The 20,373-nt window shown below is 42.3% G+C and overlaps 1 protein-coding gene and 1 non-coding gene across 2 annotated transcripts; both read left to right on the plus strand.

The window, feature by feature from the left end:
- The first annotated feature begins 6,733 nt into the window (after positions 1-6,733).
- On the plus strand, positions 6,734-20,308 carry GNG10 (G protein subunit gamma 10). Its single transcript, XM_077345302.1, has 3 exons — positions 6,734-7,315; positions 18,612-18,743; positions 19,304-20,308. The coding sequence occupies exons 1-2, from the start codon at positions 7,235-7,237 to the stop codon at positions 18,735-18,737; spliced, it is 207 nt and encodes a 68-aa protein (XP_077201417.1). The 5' UTR covers positions 6,734-7,234; the 3' UTR covers positions 18,738-18,743; positions 19,304-20,308.
- Positions 12,455-12,526, plus strand: TRNAA-AGC (transfer RNA alanine (anticodon AGC)). The gene has a single exon. It is a non-coding gene; the product is annotated as a tRNA-Ala (tRNA).
- Positions 20,309-20,373: the final 65 nt, after the last annotated feature.

Here is a 20,373-nt window from a genome sequence, read left to right on the forward strand (position 1 = left end):
CCTACTGGAAACAGAGGATATTCAATGTAGATCTACCAGCTGTTTCTTTCATTTAAGTACTTTAGAACTTAATATTTCACTAGCAAACTGATGCATTGACATTTGAGCTTTGAACTTTAAAGGAATGATAGAATGGCATTACCATAAAATGTTTTCAGTTTATATGATATGAAATTGCAATCCTAATTCTGGTGGTATTTCCAGAAGTACAAAATACACAAGAACAGCATTAACCCCTTTAGCATGAGTAAAATGGTATGGTTGCACCCCTGAGAATGCATACCATAGCTAAGTGGTTTATGGTCAAGTTCATATTGGCAACTTGTATTGGAGGATCCTATGCAGAATATCCCATGTTGCTTGCTGAATTGGTGGTTTCATCCCCCAATGTCGGCTCCTGTTTGCACACTTTTTGAAAGGCAGTTTCTGTCACAGCCAAGGTATGATGACCATTTCCAATGGCCTGGTTATGTTATTTTATTTATGTACTGCTTCACATTGAAGAGTGACTGTATGCTGTTAAAGGTGGCATGAGTGGGAAATGGGACCAGTGTCAAATGGCACCTTTTGGTAGATATTTTGCATCTTTTGAGAACTTGGTGTTTCAGAGTGTCATTTGCATAACTTAAATTCATGAATTAGCCAATACCTTTGCATAAGAACAGAAAAAAAATGCAGAAGGTGAGTCTGTTGAACATTTGGTTTATTTGCTACAGCATATAAAAGTGTATAGATTCCCCCCTCTCCTATGGCATAATTAATAGTTAAAGCCAAAGGGAAATCTGTAACTACTAATACAAGAGACCCTAATATGCAATGCAGCATGACTATAACTCACTCTGGAAAGGAACTTGCAAACCTTACTTCCCCTCTTGAGACGCTCCTCTAGAGAAACCTCAAACTCATCACCAGGAGCTTTGGATCATGTTTTTGCTGATACACATACAAAGAAGAGCTGTACCTATAGTTTTTGTTACATTCATATAATCTCCAGTGAATATTTAAAGCAGATCTGTGCCACCTTTCCACCCAGCTCAGCATCTTCCAAGCTGGAAACATTAAAACCAAACTTTAAACATTTCAGAATTTGAACATTAACTATACTGTGCTTGCTGAGCTGCACTGTTCATAAAAATGTATATATACCACATATAGATGTGGTAGGAAGTTAGATGCTCATAAACTCCCTAACTTGTATGCACATTAGTTAGAATGCTTATGCTGCTTTTCAAAGAGTAGCTGCATTTTCCCCTCCATAAGTAGATCTAAGTGCTTAGTGTACCAGTTTTCAGGATGTTATATAATGTTTACCTGTTTAAAGTGCAAACACAGCCATGTTGGATCAAACAAAAGTTTAGCCCTCTGTTCACATGCTGGCCAGCCAGCTGCTTCTAGGAAGAGCAGAAACAGGAAGAAAGCAACTGCTTCAATCCTGTCTGTGCTCCCCAGCAACTGATTGATGGAGGCACACCTGATCTCGGAAGCTAAGCAGGGTAGACCTTGATCAGTATTTCAATGGGAGACTTCCAAGGAAAACGAGCATCATGACACAAAGGTAGGCAATGGCGAACCCACCTCCACACATCTCTTGCCAGGCTGCCAGACAATCCTATAATCATAGAATCTCCTACACACACCAATATGCCATGCAATAAATGCTATCTCTGGTACTGGCGGTAATAGAAACCCATCATAGTAGCCATTAATTGTTCTAGTTAATGTAATAAAGATGGGGACACTGTAAAATGGGCTGGAATAGGCATTAATCAAACAGTGGGGCACATTAGAGACACTAAATAACAATATCTTAGAAATGAAAAAGTGGAACTCACCCCTTTATTAACCCGTTCCAGGCCAAGATGCCAATAGAACTCACCAAAACAAGCATTAAGCAAGAGTACCACTAAAAAATAAGGGACTGCAATACAGTCAAGGACAGTATTTTTGAAAAGAAAAAGTGGAGCTCCCACACTTTTATTAACCTTTTCCAAGCCAAAAAGCCTCTGGAACATCCTGGAACAGGCATTAAACTATTTATTTATTTGGATTTCTATACCGCCCATATGAGCCTCTTGTGGCGCAGAGTGGTAAGGCAGCGATATGCTGTCTGGAGCTGTCTGCCCATGAGGTTGGGAGTTCAATCCCAGCAGCCGGCTCAAGGTTGACTCAGCTTTCCATCCTTCCGAGGTCGGTAAAATGAGTACCCAGCTTGCTGGGGGGTAAGCGGTAATGACTGGGGAAGGCACTGGCAAACCACCCCGTATTGAGTCTGCCATGAAAACGCTAGAGGGCGTCACCCCAAGGGTCAGACATGACTCGGTGCTTGCACAGGGGATACCTTTACCTTTTTATACCGCCCATTCTTTGCAGGTCTGGGCGGTTGACACTGAACATTAAATAACTTACATGGAACGTTATACAAGCTGTAACATCAAAACAACTTTGAGTAAAACATTACAATACATAATTCATTCATTAATAATATAATAACAGATAACAACATTGGGAGGTCAATTTCAGTCATGGGAGGGTGTCTGGGGGTCCAGCAGTACCTCAAAAAAGCTATGGGATATATTTAAGGCACCAAAATAATATTTTGTAACTCCAAATGCAGAAATATTGTGTGTATTAACCTGTTTGGGGATAAAATACCACCAGAACAGGCTAGAGTGAACATCAGACAAACCATAGTACCGAAAATAAAAAACCCAGTGGGATGCATTCAAGGCACTCCAGAACAGTATTTTGGAAATCAAATATTATGCACAGATTAACCCTTTTGGGGCCAAAATGCCTCCCAAATGGAGGGAAGGGAGGAATTATTCCACAGTTAAGTGGCTTCATTCCAGACTGAGCAGCGGTTTCCAGAGAGGTGCTGGGTAGTTGCTGATCATGGTTAAGGAGTGAGCAGAACAAACCCTGGACCAAATAGAGGCTTCAGATTCACAGTACCTCTCCCAAGAATGCAAACTTCACAAAACTTGCTGGGCACAAAGCGAGGCTTTCCAGTAAGAGGAGCTGCAAGTAAGCATATGCTAGGTCTACATTTAGCATTCCAAAATATTACTCCGGAGTGCCTTTAACATGTCCCAGTTCTTTTTTGTGGTATTATTTGTGCAACCGATCAATGGTTGTACAGATGAAAGAAATAGGACATATTCAAAAATAAACAGTAATTTTGTTTACTTAAATAATTTTGTTGGATGAGGAGAGATCCTGGAGGCATCTCTACACTCACCCTATTGCAGGATTGGATGAAGAGAAAGTATGAAACAGGAACTTAACCCTTTAGGGACAAATCAGTATTCCTGTCTATCTCACCAGCTCTATGGTAAAGAGAGTTCCTGTTTGCAGGTAGAGGCCATGAGGCATCACTTAACAGGAACTGCCCTTGGCCAATCAGAGAGGATATAAAAGAAAGGGAATTACCTGACTGCATTACTTGCCTGCTGATCTACTCTGGTGGGGAGGAGATTTATCGAATCTGACTCCCAGATATTTTGCTGGTTGTTTGGCTGAGGCTGACTGGGTTCCCATCACTGGAGAAAACCCGCACTGGGTTGAGAGAATCTCTGATAAAGAAGAGAAAAATGAAAAGGTAAAGTTTATTTCAAACTTATTCTTTTTTGGCTCACTCTTTGAGTTTCTAAAGATCTGTGAGTGAGTGGGGCGTTGTGATTTTTTAATTCTCTCTCTTCTGTGCTTTCTTGCTTTTTAATTATTTTTTTTATTCTATTTTGATTTTTTCTTTGGATTCTTCTGATCCAGCATTCCAACTGATTCTGAGAATATGCTTCCCCTCTCATTACAGAAGAGCCAATTTATAGCATTTGCACATGTTTTTGCTTTGTTGAATGTTGCTGTCAGTGGGTGTATCCAAGATTAATTTACAAAGAAAATCTCCAAATAGGTGATCTTAGTTTGCTCAATATTGCTTCTCTTTTTGTTTTGGAGACCTGTTAAAGAAACTTTTGAGTATAGCTTTGTCTTGACAGCTGTTAAAGATGATCTGATGATTCAGTGGTTTGACAGCTTTCAAAGATGATCTAATATCAATTGGTTTGACAGCTGTTTGCAGTCAAAGCTCAGGTAATTGGCTTCAGCTGTTTGCAATTAACTCTTACTCTATTCAGTTGGGGATAATTAACAAAGATGTAGTTCACCATGGTGGCTACTAGGTCCACATTAGTATTAATAATTTATTTATTTTATTTATAGCCCACCACTCCCAGCCAAGCTGGCTCATGGCAGGTTACACATGTAAGACCCCACAATAAAATCCCAGTAAAATAGCCTATCCCACCCTGGTGATGAAAATAACCTCTTTCCCTGACTCTGCAATTTCCCAACCCCCTGTCTCAGGGATAGATAGGAAGACCAAGCTCAAAGACTAGGCAAAAGAGTTCAGTCTTGCAGGCTCTGCAGAACAAAGTATTCAATACTGGAACCTTGTCTCACATGATTGTGTATTATTGCTGAATAATATATAACAGGCATCAATGCACCTTTGAATTTTTGGGTTGGTTCTGCCAGGTATGCCACGGTGTTTTTTCTTATGCTGGTGTTATAAACATTTCCTGTGGCTGCCTATAATTATTTGGTTACTAGTTGGTACATTTTTCCCTGCCTTGTCTTAGGCCAGGTTGTTACAGTGGTTGGTGTCTTCAGTTTATTGGTTAAATCTAAAATCTATGTGTAGATATGTAATACCCTTCTACACATAGTTTATACCCATTACCATCCTCTGCTGCCAACAGGAACCTTTCCCTGTCCTCCTCTAGTCTAAGTGACAACCTTTCAAATACTTAAAGACAGCAATCACATCACCTCTTAACCTCCTCAAAAGACAGCCAGCTTGATGTAGTGCCAACTTCTAATCTAGCGATTCCCCACATGCAGCCAGCTGGCTGATCTTGGGCTCACCACTGCACTGATAAAGCTGTTCTGACAGAGAAGTAATATCAGGGCTCTATCAGCCTCACAGGATGTCTCTTGTGGAGAGAGGAAAGGGAAGGCGATTGTATGATGCCTTTAGACTCCATCTGGTAGAGAAAAGCAACATATAAGAACCAACTCTTCTCTTCTCCAGACTGAACATTCCCACATCCCTCAGCCTTCCCTTATAGGGCTTGGTCCCCAGGCCCCAGATCATTCTCATTGCTCTCCTCTGAACCCTCTCATTTTGGCCATGTGCTTTTTAAAGCAAGGCCTCCAGGATGGCACACAGTATACCAATGTGGTATACAGTGGGACTATGACAACTTGTGATTTTGATGTGAAACCTTTGTTAATACTGCACTTGCCTTCTTTACCATCGCATCATACTGTCTGCTCATATTTAGCTTACAGTCCACAAGTACCCCAAGATTACGTCTCCCATCCAGTCTGCATGCTTCTCACTTTTGTGATCCAGATGTAAAACACTACACTTCTCCTTATGGAATTGCATCTTGTTCTTATATGCTCACTTTTCCAGCATGCTCAGATCTCATGGAAATCGATCTCTATCTTCTGGGGCATTCGCTACACCTCCAAATATGGTGTCATCTGCAAATGGAATGGTCCCCCATTTTGATAAAAATGTTGAAAAGTACTGGGCCCAGTACTGAGCCTTGTGTAAGGTGACCAGATTTTAACATTGGTGAAGCGGGACACCATTGACCGGGAGGAGGGGGGTTCTTGATTAAAAATTTGGTCTATATGGAGCAACAAAAAGTTTCATAGAACACAAAAATAGTATTGTAATATATATTTTTTTAATTTCAACGTAAGTATAATTTGCCAGGTGCCCCCAGATGTCCCTCCTAAAGTGGGACAATCTGGTCATCTTAGCCTAGTGGCATTCTGCTACTCGCTTCCCTCCACTCTGAAAAAATACCATAGACAACCACTCTTTGGGTGTGGTTTTCTAGCTAGTTCCCTATCCACCTATCCAAAAATACAGTCCCCCAGTTTACCCATCAGAACATCATGAGGAACCTTGTCAAAAGCCTTACTGAAATACAGGTAAACAACATCCACTGAGTTTCCACGATCTAATAAGCCTGTTACCTGGTCAAAGAAGGAAATTAGGTTGCTCTGGCAGGACCTATTGGAGATAAATCTGTGCTGATTTCCCTGGATCAACAAATTGTTTGCAGATTGCCCTTTAAAATCTGCCCCATTATTTTCCCTGCAATAGAGGTCAGATTCACTGGCTTGTGGTTTCCCAGGTCATCTCTCCTCCCTTTTTTGAGGATTTGGGATAGCATTCACTCACCTCCAGTCTTATGGCACCTCTGCAGTCCTTCAAGAGTTCCTAAAGAACAAGGGTTCTGCAAACTCTCCAGAATAAAATTCTTTGAGCACCCTCAGGTGCACACCATGTGGCCCAGGGGATCAGAACTGTTTTTTGTGATACTCTTGGTTAATGCCTGTTCCAGGGCATTTCAGGGGCATTTTGGTCCAGAATGGGTTAATAAAGGAGGGAGAGTTCTGCTTTATCATTTCTAAAATATCTAAAAGTGTCTCTAATGCATCCCACTGTTTTGACGGTACTCTTTTTTTGTTTAATGGCCATTCTGGCCTCTTCCGGAAGCTTTTTGGCCTGGTAAGGGTTAATAAAGGTGGGGGATTTCCACCTTTTCATTCCAAAAATATTGTTCCCAAGTGCCTGTAATACATCCCAATGTGTTTTGCAGCAGTCTTGTTTGTCTAATGGCCGTTCCAGGCTGTTACGGCTTTTACCCAGTCCCTGGAAAATGGAACGGTTTTATGTTGCTTTGCGCGAAAAGGCATTTTCAGGGCGGGAGGCAGAGTTCTGAGGTAACGACTCTGGAACCCACAAATCCTGCCCAGCCCGTATCGCGTAAAGTAATTTATTTAGATATTTTCCGGCGCACCGAGAGGCGTGAATTCGTTCCAAGAAGGTACCGTTTTGTAAAACAAAACCAAGCATTTCGGGGAGGGGAAAAGACGACTGCACCCAAATCCCAGCTGCTTTCTCTGCATCCCCAACGCTCTAGCGTCCGCGCTGCTTTTTGCATCCCGCCTTTCGCTCCTCGGGTCTCCTGGCTCCTCCTGGCTGCCTGCCTGCCTGGCTGCCTCCCAATCGGCCAGAGAGGCAGGCGGGGGCTCGGGGGAGCTCGGCCGCTGCCTCCTCCCCCTTTGAGCTCAGTTCCTGCATCGGGAGAAGAGCTTCGCCTGTCTGGAAGTCCGGAGCCAGACGCCCACCGAGTTCTTAACAGCTGCCAGCATGTCTTCCAACTCGAGCCTCAACACCATGCAGCGCCTGGTGGAGCAGCTGAAGCTGGAGGCCGGCGTGGAAAGGATCCGGGTAAGTGCGACTCGGTGCTCGGGTCGTGCAGACGGTTGCCCGAAGGGGATACAGGCGCGGCCGTCTGGCCGAGGAGGGGGCTCGCTTGCTCTCCGGGGGGGGGGGAGGGAAGCCGCCGCCGCCGCCGCCGCCGCTCCCTTTGCAAGAGGACAAAGCGTTTTCTGCCGCCTCTGCAGAGCCCTGGGCTCTCCTTAGCGAGAGAGAGCGGCTTCGCGCAGCCTTTTGTGCGGTCGTCTTCGTCGCTCAGGCGAGCGGGGGGGAGGCGAACCATCCAGACGTTCTCCTCTCCCAGGAGTCCTTTTTCCGGGCCTGTGGTGGAAGCGGGAAACTCGCAGTTCTCCCATTGCCTTTCTTTGCGCGGTCGCTTTTAGTAAGAAGGGGCTGGCGGGAGGCAAGCCCCTTTCTGCCCTCGGTTGACCTGCGCGGTCCTCTGCGTGAAGGACGGAATGCGTGACTGTCGGCTGGGGACACGCGACTGAGACTTCATCATAAAGTCTGCATTGTTGGGAGCTCGCTCCGGGGTTTCCCTCCCTTTGCAGCTGGCGCGTTGTATCTGCCGTTGAAACGTGCCTTTGTTCCTCGGGATAAGAGGCTTGAGCGGAGCTTGTGTGGCTGCCCCCGGCCTTCGTGTCAGTGGGCTGGGAGCCGAATCCTTTAAGGCGCCCAGTAACCTTCTTGGACTAGGGGAAAGCTTTGTGGTAGAATTGCACCCCCCAAAAAAAAAAAACAACAACAACAAAACTGTACTCCCAAACGTGTTTGGTGCCCTTCTGCCTCATTTGCCTGTTTCTTTTGAGATCCAGTTTATATTAAGGCAGCAGGTCTGAAGGTGAAAACAAATCTTATTTAGGCTATAATTACCGCAGTTAAATTGCGGAAGGGGAGGGAGTGGCTGAAATGTGTGCATAACAGTGCATCCCTAAAGAGAGTTTAGTGCCCATTGACTTTCACTGATTTAGGAGGGTGTAACTCAATTTAGGGTTGCATTGCAAAGGACTCAATATTCAGAAAGTTTCAGGTGTCAGCCTTGGTCTGTAGAAAACCCCTCAAAACAAAAGTCTTATCTTCTTGTGTTCATGCAAAGTAATACAAGGATTCCCCAGAACTTCATCATTCTGGGTGAGATTTTGTTGAAAGGATGGGTGTATCTCATGCCATGATCACAATTCCTGGAGAACAGGGCTTGACAGAACCTTTCGCAACCTTCTTACTGTAAGAAACCCCTGAATCATTCTTCAGGCTTCAAGAAATCCCAGAAGTGATGGCAGCAGCTCACACCTTCCTGCCATGCTCCCAGAACTAACATGGTACCAGAAGTGGTGTCACCCAGACACTCCCACCAAATGTGACATCACCAGGCCACTCCCACAGCACAGGAAGTGACCACACAGAAATATTTTCAGATGGTTGATGTAGAGAACCGTACCTGCACTCTGGGCTGGGCCAGTTTGCTTTTCTTCACCAAAGGGAGATAGCCTAAATAAGAGTTGTTTTCACCTTCAGACCTGCTGCCTTAATATAAACTGGATCTCAAAAGAAACAGGCAAATGAGGCAGAAAGGCACCATCTAAACATGTTTGGGAGTACAGTGTTTATTGGGGGAGGGGATGTAATTCTATCACAAAGCTTTCCCCTAGTCCAAGAAGGTCACATCAGCACATGCCTTCGCCACTCTGTCATCCCCACTCCCCTAACCTTGGTTGAGAAAGCCTGGTTTAACAGCTCAAAAGTCTGCAGGCTATTTTGTATTGTTTTGAGTATTCCTCATAAAAGATATTGTACAGTGTTTTTGGAACACTAAGTCAAGAACAAGGATTAGAAGGTAATGAAATACCATTGGCTTGCAGTTTGGGGAAATGCCCAGCTAGAGTAGGCATTTCTCTTTCTGTATTCCCAACTTCAATGATTCACAAGATCTGTAGTGTAAAGTTAGAGCTAGATCCCAAATGGCTATTATTGGCTTTACTTTCTCATAAGGATACACCAAAGCTTGAGTTTATTGCATTATTAATTTTTATTATTATTTATTATGATTTTTATTCCGCCCTTTCCTACGGCTCTGGGTGGTTTACATAGAATGTTGTACAAAATTACATAGAACATTATAACAATCATAACAGCTTTGTTGGCGACAGCAAGTTTATGTATAGCAACAAATTGGGGAAAAGATTAACCTCCATTTTTAATATTATGGAAGGTTAAAATCTGGGACTTCACAGTTATATATGATTGTCCCATCCATATTTCCTGAAACAGTGAACTTTATTTGCTTGTTTTAATGAATACAGCAATTAATATTGTGTTCATAGTTCTCAGAATACAACGGGGTGCTAGGATCTCCAGGTGGAGGGAGGAACGAAGGAAAAGGGGGAAAGGAGGCAGGGGGGGAGGAAGGGAGCAAAGGGGCAGGAGGCTCAAAGGCAATGCGGGCAAAGCTGGGGCTGTTTCCCCCTTCTGCCCGGTGGCACCCATCCTGGACACCGGCACAGCTACCCAAGCGGGAGTCCTGAAGATGGTGCGGGTGAGGTCGGGGTGGTCCCCCTCAAAAAACGCGCACTCACTGATGAAGGTACTCTTCTGTCGGCAGATAAGGGCCTGGTTGGCCTGTGTAGCTGCCCGAGCGCAAGGCTTGGAGGTGGGTGCAGGCAGGCAGGGCCCTCCTCTCTACATCCCCCACCCACAGCGCCTACCCATGAACAATCAGGTTGAATCCAACGGCACATTTCAGGATAACAGAGTTTTATTCAAGTTATACGCCCAGCACCCTCTTACCATTTTATTGAGGAACAGATTATTTCATTGTTAAGATGTTTGAAATAATTATTTTTAGAAAGCACGTGAAGCTGCCTTATAATGAATCGGATTATAGGACCATCGAAGTCAATATTGTCTACTCAAAGAGGCAGCAGCTCTTCAGGGTCTTAAGTCTTTCACATCACCTGCTACCTTGACCCTTTTAACTCTACCACTGACTTCTTCCTGTTGTGGCCAGTATTGTTTGCTGAGGCAGCAGACAAGCCGTGCTTTCTGAGTTCTGTAACGTAGAGACGCCAGGAACAACACTCACAACCAGGAGCTCCACAACTGAACAATGAGCCTTGGGCTGTACAGATGGCATTTGATTGCTGGTATCAGCAGAGGTGCTTACTGCATGAACATGGCTTGCATTGGTTATACTTCTGACTTCTCACAGTTTATGGTCAACTCTGACATTACAACTAGTTTTGAAGATTTTATTAGTAATCCTAAAAATTTCATAGGGCGGTATGGGACTTTCTAGGCTGCTGCAAAGGATAAGAATCCCTATAACTGTTGGGCTCTTAGAAAACACAAACCATCAGTGGACAGTCTCAGTATAATCTTTCTTAGGTCACCAGTCAAAACTTCCTTGTATATTTCAGGCTTGATTTCTGAATAGGAATGATATTGTTGAAATAAAATAGCATAGAAAAGAGACCTGATCTTACTTAATTTGCTATGACAAGTTTTGAAATAAACATTGTCTGCTTGGTTCTTGTATGTAAAAAGATCTTTAGGTGACTACACAGGAAAATTTAGAAGCGTTTAAAGCTACAGATATATTCCCAAAGGGTGGGTATAAATGGACAGGTTTTATGTTTGTGAGCTATTAACTTTTACAGACTTAGTGGTAAAGTAGCCTAGAAAAGTCTCCGCTATGCCTGGAAGAAGTCATAGACTGATATAAAACATATTTATAAATTCCACCCTTTATAAAAGACCTGTGCATTATAGTGATGTTGCACTTTTTGATCCTTTTAAATGTTTGTGTGTGTGTGTGCATTTTTCCAGTTTTATTACAAGAGGCAGAACAAAGTGTAGTTTATTGAACATGTTATTCCAGAATGACAAACATTATTATAAAAATCAGTTTTCAGTTATTCTACACTTACATAAATAGGAAGTCAGTTTCATTGAAATCTCATGTGCTATAAACCACTTTAAAGTTAATTACAAATTCTGTGTCTTCTTTACTCTTTTAATAATCCTGATAAAATATACGCAGGTTCTGTTGGAATTCTTTTCTTATATTGCCTACTTTTCTACATAATAAAACTGAACAGGAGTTTTCTTTCAGCAGGAATTAATTCTGGCCTAAGCTTCTGTAAGATGCAGTTAACAGTGAGTCTACAAAAGCTTATGACTGAATACATTTTGTTGGTCTCTGTTGGACTTCCGTGACTGCAACAGACTAACCCAGTTACCTGTCTGGGATTAAATTCCACAATAGTTTATTTTAAAACTTAATTTTACAATTCTAAAATATATATCCAAAAACCCTTGGACAATCCCCATCTTCAATAACATCATGATTTTAATTGTGAATGCTTTCCTGGGGACAGATACCATTGATAACATTTCTAAAAAATTCTCTAATTCAGATACCAAACCAGTTATTCCAGATCCAGTTCCACTTATCTGAGGTCGCCAAGACAAGATCTCTTGCCCATTCTCTCCCCACCCACCCCCTTCTGAATGACTATACTGTCAGGCCCTGCTCACAATGGTGCTATTATATTCTTGAAAGTGTCCCCGTATTTATCACAACTTGGTTAGACATTTGCATTACTGAATCCCTTATCCATCTTGCTGTCTGTACTACTAAAACTTAAAGATGTGTTTTGATGAAACCTTATAGAAAGTTCAGCAACATCAGAACACCTTGTTTATGTCCAGCATAGCAGATACAGAGTTTAATTACTTAGCCTATACTGTTAGCGGTTACCTCTGTTGACACATTTGTGTCAATTTGATGTGCACGTGCCATAATCAATGTGCAGTTGGGTGACTTGCATCTCTCTCTCTCTCTCTCTGACATCATTGTGCCTGGGGGGACACTGAGATGCTACAGATTCAGCCCTGACCTGGCTGCCAGTAAAACAAAGAAGTTGGTGACTGTATTAAAAGTTGCCTTCTGGGAACATGCAGTTAGTTACTACTTACGATGCTGTCCCTGCTGGTGTTTGTACAATGAGCTAAGAGAAGGATGCAGCTGTCTTATTGTTAATCATTCATATATTGTTCATTATCATGAATTATTTGTTTATGCACATTCCTCTGTTTTTTAACTCTTGAGTCTTCCCTTTTAACCATCTTAAAACATTCAGTTGTCAACATTATGGAGCTGTGGTTCAATGGCAGAGCATCTGCTTAGCATGCAGAAGGCTCCAGGTTCAATCCCTGGCTTCTCCAGTTTAAAGGATCAGGGAAGAAGTGATGTGAAAGCGCTCTGCTAGACACCCTGGAGAGAATCTTACCAGTTCAAAGTACACAGTACTATCTTTGACGGGCCAATGGTCTCAATCAGTAGAAGGCAGGTTTGTGTATTCATATGGATGATTTTTTGTTCATTCTTCCCTATATAAACATTTTGCACAGTAGTGCTTCTGTACTAGTGTCAGTTCTAGCACACAGACCTTTCTCTGATATGTGAGCAGAAACTGTATACTTTGGCCATTTCTGCACAAGGAAAATGTTCCTGGACAGCCTTCACATGTTGGCGACATATAGAGTCCCCTCCACATGACATCGCCATTAGCCAGGTCATGATTGGCCATTTTTAACTTGTGATTTTGGGAATCAAGAAAACTGGATTGACCATCCTAAATCACACATTCCATCAGTGGGCAAACAGGGATAAGACCGTATGGAGGGGGAAACATGCGATAGTCTTGACAGCTTTGTCCTGTCTTTGCACTCACCCTCCCCTCTCCATTTCATGCTCCAAGTAATTTTTTAAATAGTGCAGTCCGTATTGCGGTGTGACCGCAAACCTACATTATCAAAGTTGAAATAAAATCATCTTTAAAGTGTCCACAGTCCTTTTGGGATCAGGCAGGCAAAACACAACCCCATTTCTGTTTTCTAGAACTGGGGAATGAGCTGGGAAAGGGGGTGATCTGGCTGCCTTCTCCCAATCACATAGGGGTCTGAGCAGCTTGTTTTAAAGCCAACCATTAGCACAAAATGTCTTTTGGCCTCCAGGGACAATGTACAGTGTCTCAGAAATCTACCCAGACAGAAATAAAGTCTGAAAAAACATGAATCCCAAAAGGGGGTGGGAATGGTGTTTCTCCATAGCAACATAGTGATGTTGATTTTTTAAATTAAAGATGCATCTGTGTTGTGGCATTATTGCATAGCAACATAGAAGTGTCTTTCAAAAAATGGGGGGGCTGGGGGGAGAAAGTTTTATTCTACCGGAGAACAGCTGTGGTGTGACTGGTGGCTTGCTGTGATTAACAAGCCAAGGAGTGCAGGGAGAAGTTCAGCTTGTTTTCCCTTGCAGGAGGCAAAAAAGCCTGGACAGGGGCAGGAGGGGTCTCCTTGTGAGGAGGGCTGCAAACGTGAGATTTACCATCCCACTTTTGCAAGCAGGAAGCCACTCCTGTTTTACCCCTCTGTGCAGAAATCGTCTTTGTATGCAGGGCTGGAAGCTAAATTTTCCTCCCAGGGCAGTCTCTAATCTAGTACCTCTTGGGAGTACTACCCTGACCTTTTGATGGGGACTGCTCCTGTTAATGTGCATGAGAAGAGCAAGCATGCACGTGTGACAGGCCCTGTGTGGGGACCCACACAGCCCCCCATAATTTGTGGGGAACCGTTTATTTAAAACTATAAACCTTCCCCTCAGTTACCAGGTGTTCTACAAATAGCGAGTGTCTAGGCTTTGGGTTCACTGCTGAGAGGTACGTTTTGTGGTGCACAGGTCATTGAGGCAGGAATTGTATATTTACCACAGACAAGGTTTATTTATTTTCAGGTGGGTAACTCTATTGGTCTGAAGCATCAGAACAAACAGGTTGAGTCCAACGGCACCTTTAAGGTCAACAAAGATTTATTCAAGTTATAAGCTTTTGAGAGCACAGAAAAGTGTGCATTGTTTCTTTGGTCTCAAAGGTGCCACTGGGCTCAAACTTTGTTTTCAGAATGGTTTCCAGGAACAGATCAGCAGCACAGGGCTCCAGGTAGACACAACAGAAACCTGGCTAAGGCAGATTAATTTAGAGAACACCTTCAGTTTTATTTAATTCTTCTAAGCATAAACAGACTTTTACTAATTAGCTGTGAGGTTAGATCCTCTCACACACAGGACTCCACCCAAACCAGCCTGTCCTTTCCCAGGAGTCGGCCTACATAATACACGGTCTGCTTATTGCCAGAGTCAGGCCTATCAACTGGGTACTCCATTCTCTGTTAGAAGTAGAGCCAAACCACACTGCCACACAGCCAAAACAGAGCTATCCTTCACTCTGTTTACTCTTTTCCTGTGCCAGAGCTGAGCTCTCTCTGCTCTCTCTCCCTGAGGCAGACAGAATTCTTCTTGTGGTATTTAACATCCCATCCTTCTTCTCAAAGGCAATTTAATAGTAATCCCACAGGCTCAAGTGAGTGGCTTGTTTTCCCTTTCAGGGGTGGGACAGCCTTCTGTCAGTCACAGTGTGTTGGTTTTGATTTTGGTTATTGCCATTTAATATTGCAGGCATTTTATTGAACAGTGTTCTTTATTCATTTTTGCGCCGCCCCACCCACCTCACCCGCCATTAAAAACCCATTTTATGGGGCTGTCGCAAAAATGAAGCCAATACAGACTATAAAGAACCCTGTTTATTAAAGTTCCTGTATTATTAAATGGTAATAACCAGAATCAAGACCAACATGCTGTGACTGACAGATGGCTGACCCACCTCTGAAAGGGAAAACGAGCCACTCACTTGAGCCTATATTAGCTTCTAGCACTGACCTGGATAGGCCAGGTCATCCTAGTCTTTTCAGATCTTATCTGCCCTGATCAGTATTTGGATGGGAAACCACCAATAAATAGCAGGGTTGTGACAGAGAGATAGGTGATGGGAACCCACCTCTGAATATCCCTTGCCCTGATAGCTCCATAGGACCAGTTGTGATCTGATGCACCTCCCTCCAAAAAAAATCGCTCCTTTCCACATGCCTGTTTTAACTTTTTTTTAAATTCCCCATGTAAAGAAATAATAGAATAATTATATTCCAATTAAAACTAATATATAACCATGAACTTAACAATTATTTAAAAATTCAGTGTTGCCTATATAGAATTCAACCAGTAGCCTCAGCTTAGCTTTATTTAGCTAATGTGTGTTCATCCTGGTATCAAGGCTGGGAATCTCTGACTGGTGGCTTCCTATAACAATCACATATGGAATTACCACTTCTTCCAGTTCCTAAAGAGTGACTGATGGGTTTGGTTGTCACCAAGCAATAAATTTCCTCTCTTGTACACATGAAGCTCTCTTACACTGAGGTCACTGGGTTGACCAAGCTTGGGATTGTCTACCCTGACTGGCTGTGGTTTTCCAGGGTCTCTTTACAGCGCCGACTACCACATCCTTTTAATAGGAGATGACAGTAATTGAACCTGGGACCGTCTTGTTCTGTCAACATGTCATGGCCCTACCCCATTGTAGCCTTTTCTCCAACACCATCATCACATTGTAGAAGGCTTCTCCAACTGCATATGTTTTGGTTCTGTAAGTTTATGTCAGTCAAATGAGGGCTTTCCTGTGTTTTGGTCACAAATGTTGAGATAGTGATAGGATACATTCCCAGACAAGAGACAGCTTGGAGGAGGATGGGAATATGATGCATATGTGCCACTTTGATTCATGTCACTATAACTAATGAGACAGTGGAAACAGAAGGACATTTCCCCAGGGAAGGAGACTGAAATATAAATAATACAGATGACTCTCATTAATCACTTTGATGGGAGACCACAGATGTGATGATAAGAGGAAGTACCTCTCATAGCTCAGCCCAATTAAGCAGAAAGGCAAGTTTGCAAAGAAATCTGATTTCTTAGGTGGTATGGCTTTTACTAAATTTTAGTAAAGAAGCCTAAGTCTTTTCATTCCCCTTATGTAGCTTGTTTTCAGAACTTTGACTGTGAATTTCATCTTATCTCTACCCAAAATTCAACCAGTTTTTTTACTATAAAGCCATAAAATCATTTGCTGTATAAACAGACAATTCTGATACCTTGCCAGAGTACAGTAAAAATGTGTCCAATTGTTATAACAGCCAAACCAAAAAAAGAGTACACAGAGAAAGTGAAAGTATAATAGCCAGATGGACTTCAGGTTGTTGTTTTTTTTTTTACTTAATCCATTTTTTAAAAATATTATTAATTGGAGTTCATGATCAAGAGGCTTTGGCCCCTAGTCCTTAGGTACCTCAAGCATACATCACATTTACCTGGTTAAAGTGGCTGGCTAGGATTCTGGAGATCCAGGTTCATTTTAACAGACACAATCAGTTTCATTTTAACTCCACCACTGACAATATTTTATTCCATTTATTTTATTTCTTGATTTATTTCCTGCCACTCTCGACAAGCTCATGGCAGGATACAGCATCAATAGTAAAACTCCAATTAAAACCCAATTAAACAGTTCTGCAGGGCCTGCAAAAAGGAGCTCCTCCGCCAGGCACAACCAACAGCGAATGAAGGGCCCCCGCTCCCCCCCCTTCCTCCCAGAACTCCACCAGAGCGCTCTGGACCTGTTGTGGTATTGCACTGTACCATCGTTATATTGTTACATTATTCTGTTATATGGTTACAACCACTGTTATTAATTACTGTATGTTTTAACAAAGACTGTTTCATGTATCGTTGACTAGTTTTAATGTAAACCGCCCTGAGCCTTCGGGGAGGGCGGTATATAAATCTAAATAAATAAATAATAAATTAATTAATTAATTAAAACAGTATGCAACAATACATGGTGGTAAAAAACAACTACGCAGAGACACAACTGCCAGCTGGTCGTCATTTCCCTCAAAGCTGATGTTTCCAGGCCAGCATTTTGCTCCAGGGCAGGGGTGGCCAAACTGTAGTTCTCCAGATGCCAATGGACTACAATTCCCATGAGACCCTTCCTGCTGGGTAATTGTGGACCATGGACATCTGGAAAAAAAGAAATTCCCAGCTGCTTAAAATAAACCCTCATTTCAAAATCAGAGCACTGTAAGGCTTTCTTGGCTGGAGGGTTAGAAAAAAAATTAAATATATAAAATTACAGTACCTTTTAATATCAGCTAACATTGGAAGCATCCCAGATCTGATACAAATAGTATTCTTCACATAGGGGGAATTGCATAAAAGGGGCCAGTGATGCTAATGATCAGGTCACACTTCTAGTTTAATACTACAATAACTAGTAAGATGTCACCAAATGGTGGGGATAATGTTTGGAAATGTGGTCATAAGATCAGGCCGCGTTAAACAGCATGGACAACCACCAGCTCAGGTTTCTTTCTGTTGCTGCATCAAATAACACATGATTTTGCGGATCTGTAACTTGATCCTTGGCATGTCATTTAGCTTTAAAGAACAGACATGGGGATTCGAGAAAGGAAGGTACATACTGTGGCTGTAGTACTAGGGCATTTAACTCCCTCCACCAATCTGTTTCCCAGGTCAAAATGGCCCCCACCATTTCACCTAATATGGAAAAAGTAGGTACTTCTCCCCCCCCCCCCCCCCACACACACACACACTCACACCTTGACCCCAGGGAGTGACATACCCACAGGGCAGATAAATTCACCAGAAGTGTGGGATGTCTAGTCAGGACACCAGCTATTGTTCACTCAGTTTGTGCACTTGCATCAGTTCATAGAGCTCTGCCAGCTGCTACTCTGCGTCTGGAACGCCATCAGCTAGGAGTAGCTGCAGTTAATATGACCTTATACTCTGTCCAAGAGACACGTATTTGCTTATATGAAGTTTGTCTGAAACACTAATAATTTGTCCCTTGACAAAGCCAGCAGGCGAAACGCGTTGGAACTTATATGAAGTAAGAATTAAAAAACATCTGAAACTGAAGAGAGACGACTCTATTTGGATTTATTATTGCCATATTGGTGTCCCAGTGCATCTGTACTATTTCATAGCTGCTACTCCCAAGCATTTTGAATGTTAAAGGTTTGCAGCAGTATATAAACACTGAACAAATCCTATCCAACTCGTTTAATGTTTTACACTCCTAGCCTCAGTCCTTACTGCCCTCCTTGCTGCTTTTTGCGGCTCAATTGCACAAGGGGGAGGGTCTGATCAGGGGCCTCCAGTGCCACATATCTGGCATACTGAAGACCAATGTCACAGAGTCATGAATCTCCAGTTACGACATGGTTTCCGTGTTGAGAACTACAGAATGGTTCTCACAAAGCATTTAATGATGGTTTCTGACTCAGATAACTTATTTGCCATTTCGGCTGTTGTGTGTTTTCAATGTTCCAGGTTTCCCAGGCAGCTGCAGAGCTTCAGCAGTACTGTATGCAGAATGCCTGCAAAGACGCATTGCTGGTTGGAGTCCCTGCAGGAAGCAATCCATTTCGGGAGCCCAGGTCCTGTGCATTGCTCTGAAGACAGGTACAATCATTGTGGAAGGATCTTTGGTGCAGCTGTCTTTAAGAGTGTAGGTCAGGATTTGTCATGCAGGCAAGGAAGAGGCTTAGTTCTTTAGGATTATAGTCAAGAGAGTAAGAAGGACAGGTTTAGATTTCAGAGTACATCCCTTTAATTTCTCCTGGATAAATGAGAGTGACTATTGACACCTGTGGGGAAATGTAATGCTGTAATGCCTTTCGCAGGACAAATGCTATTACAAAAAAGACTGTGTTCCACCCTGTGTTTGTGTGGCATGGATTCCATTGCCTGGGATCCCACAATAGGTGTGTGTGTATGTGTATGCTCAGGAGCCCTGTTCACAAGTTATGGTGAATGCATGTACATTCTGCAAGAACATACATACATCCTTATCCATTGTTGTTCCTCTATATATTTATGAAACAGCCTAGGGGGTGGGAGAATCAACTGTACACAGTATATGGATTGCACATGCAAATACAAGAATGATTAGGAGGCTTGCAACTGTTGAAAAAAAAAGAGAAAGACCATCTTTTAACAACATTTCTTTCCTGTTGTTGCAGACAAGACAAGAAGAATCCCTGCCACCTTCCTGTTTTCAGCAAACATTTCCTCTCTTGCTATGTCCATATTTTTGTGTGGCCAAAATGGTGTCTTTAGACATTTGTTAGTATGATTGATCAAGCTCAGTACCTGATACTTTGCTAATACTTGTATAAAGCATTTAATACACAAAAAATTCCTTTTGTAATGGAGTCCACTGTCACCATTATCCCGAAAGTCCTTCCTTTCTACAGGTTTCTCTAAGATGTTTAGATTTTAGAAAAAGATTCTCAAATCAAAATGACTTGTACCTTTATTTTGTTGAACCTGAACAATATGCTAGAAACCTTTGTGGTTTCTGTCTTCTGAGTAAGAGTGTGTGCTGTGGTCATGATCCAGCTAAAGTGAAGCCTTGCAAACATTTACTTAGGAATAAGACCCACAAAGTGGCTGTGTTTCTGAATAAAAATGTAGATAATTAGGTTGCATAGTTAAGAACATTCTTAACTTCAAAAAAAATCACGTGTTTGATTTAAAAGTGTTGAACTTCAGCTGGATTATGCCAAGTTTTTGTAAGAGCACAGTGCCCATCTATTTCATACGGACGGACTATTTTTCTTCATAAAATGAGGTTTTGCTATTCTTGAATTCTGTGGGTGACAATTTACAGAAATCGCTGATAACGTCTGTAATACATATTTGCCACAGAAGAGCCAGTGTATTTTTTATTCCTTGTCTACAGAAAACTGTTTTACAGTATCTAAGGTGCAGTTCAGCAAATAAACACTACTCAAGGCAATTGCAAGCGGTTCCTTACTGTAGCCTTTTCAAAGTTTAAAATGAAATTGGAACCTCTAGAAATCTCTTTGGATTTGGGGGTCGGGTGCCTTTGTTTTTTTGTTGTTTTACCAAGCACTTTTACACAAACACTGTTTACTTTTTTTGAAAATGTTTTGTTTACACACCATTGTTTGTATTAATATATTAGAAGCTTAAACAAAATAAAAAAAATCCATCCCTCATGATTTGGTGGATATTATTCATTGTATGACGAAGGAAGCTGTTTTGCTTCCATCCCTGGAATGCATGG

The sequence above is a fragment of the Paroedura picta genome, chromosome 7, assembly GCF_049243985.1.
Source record: "Paroedura picta isolate Pp20150507F chromosome 7, Ppicta_v3.0, whole genome shotgun sequence".
NCBI classification, from domain to species: Eukaryota; Metazoa; Chordata; class Lepidosauria; order Squamata; family Gekkonidae; genus Paroedura; species Paroedura picta.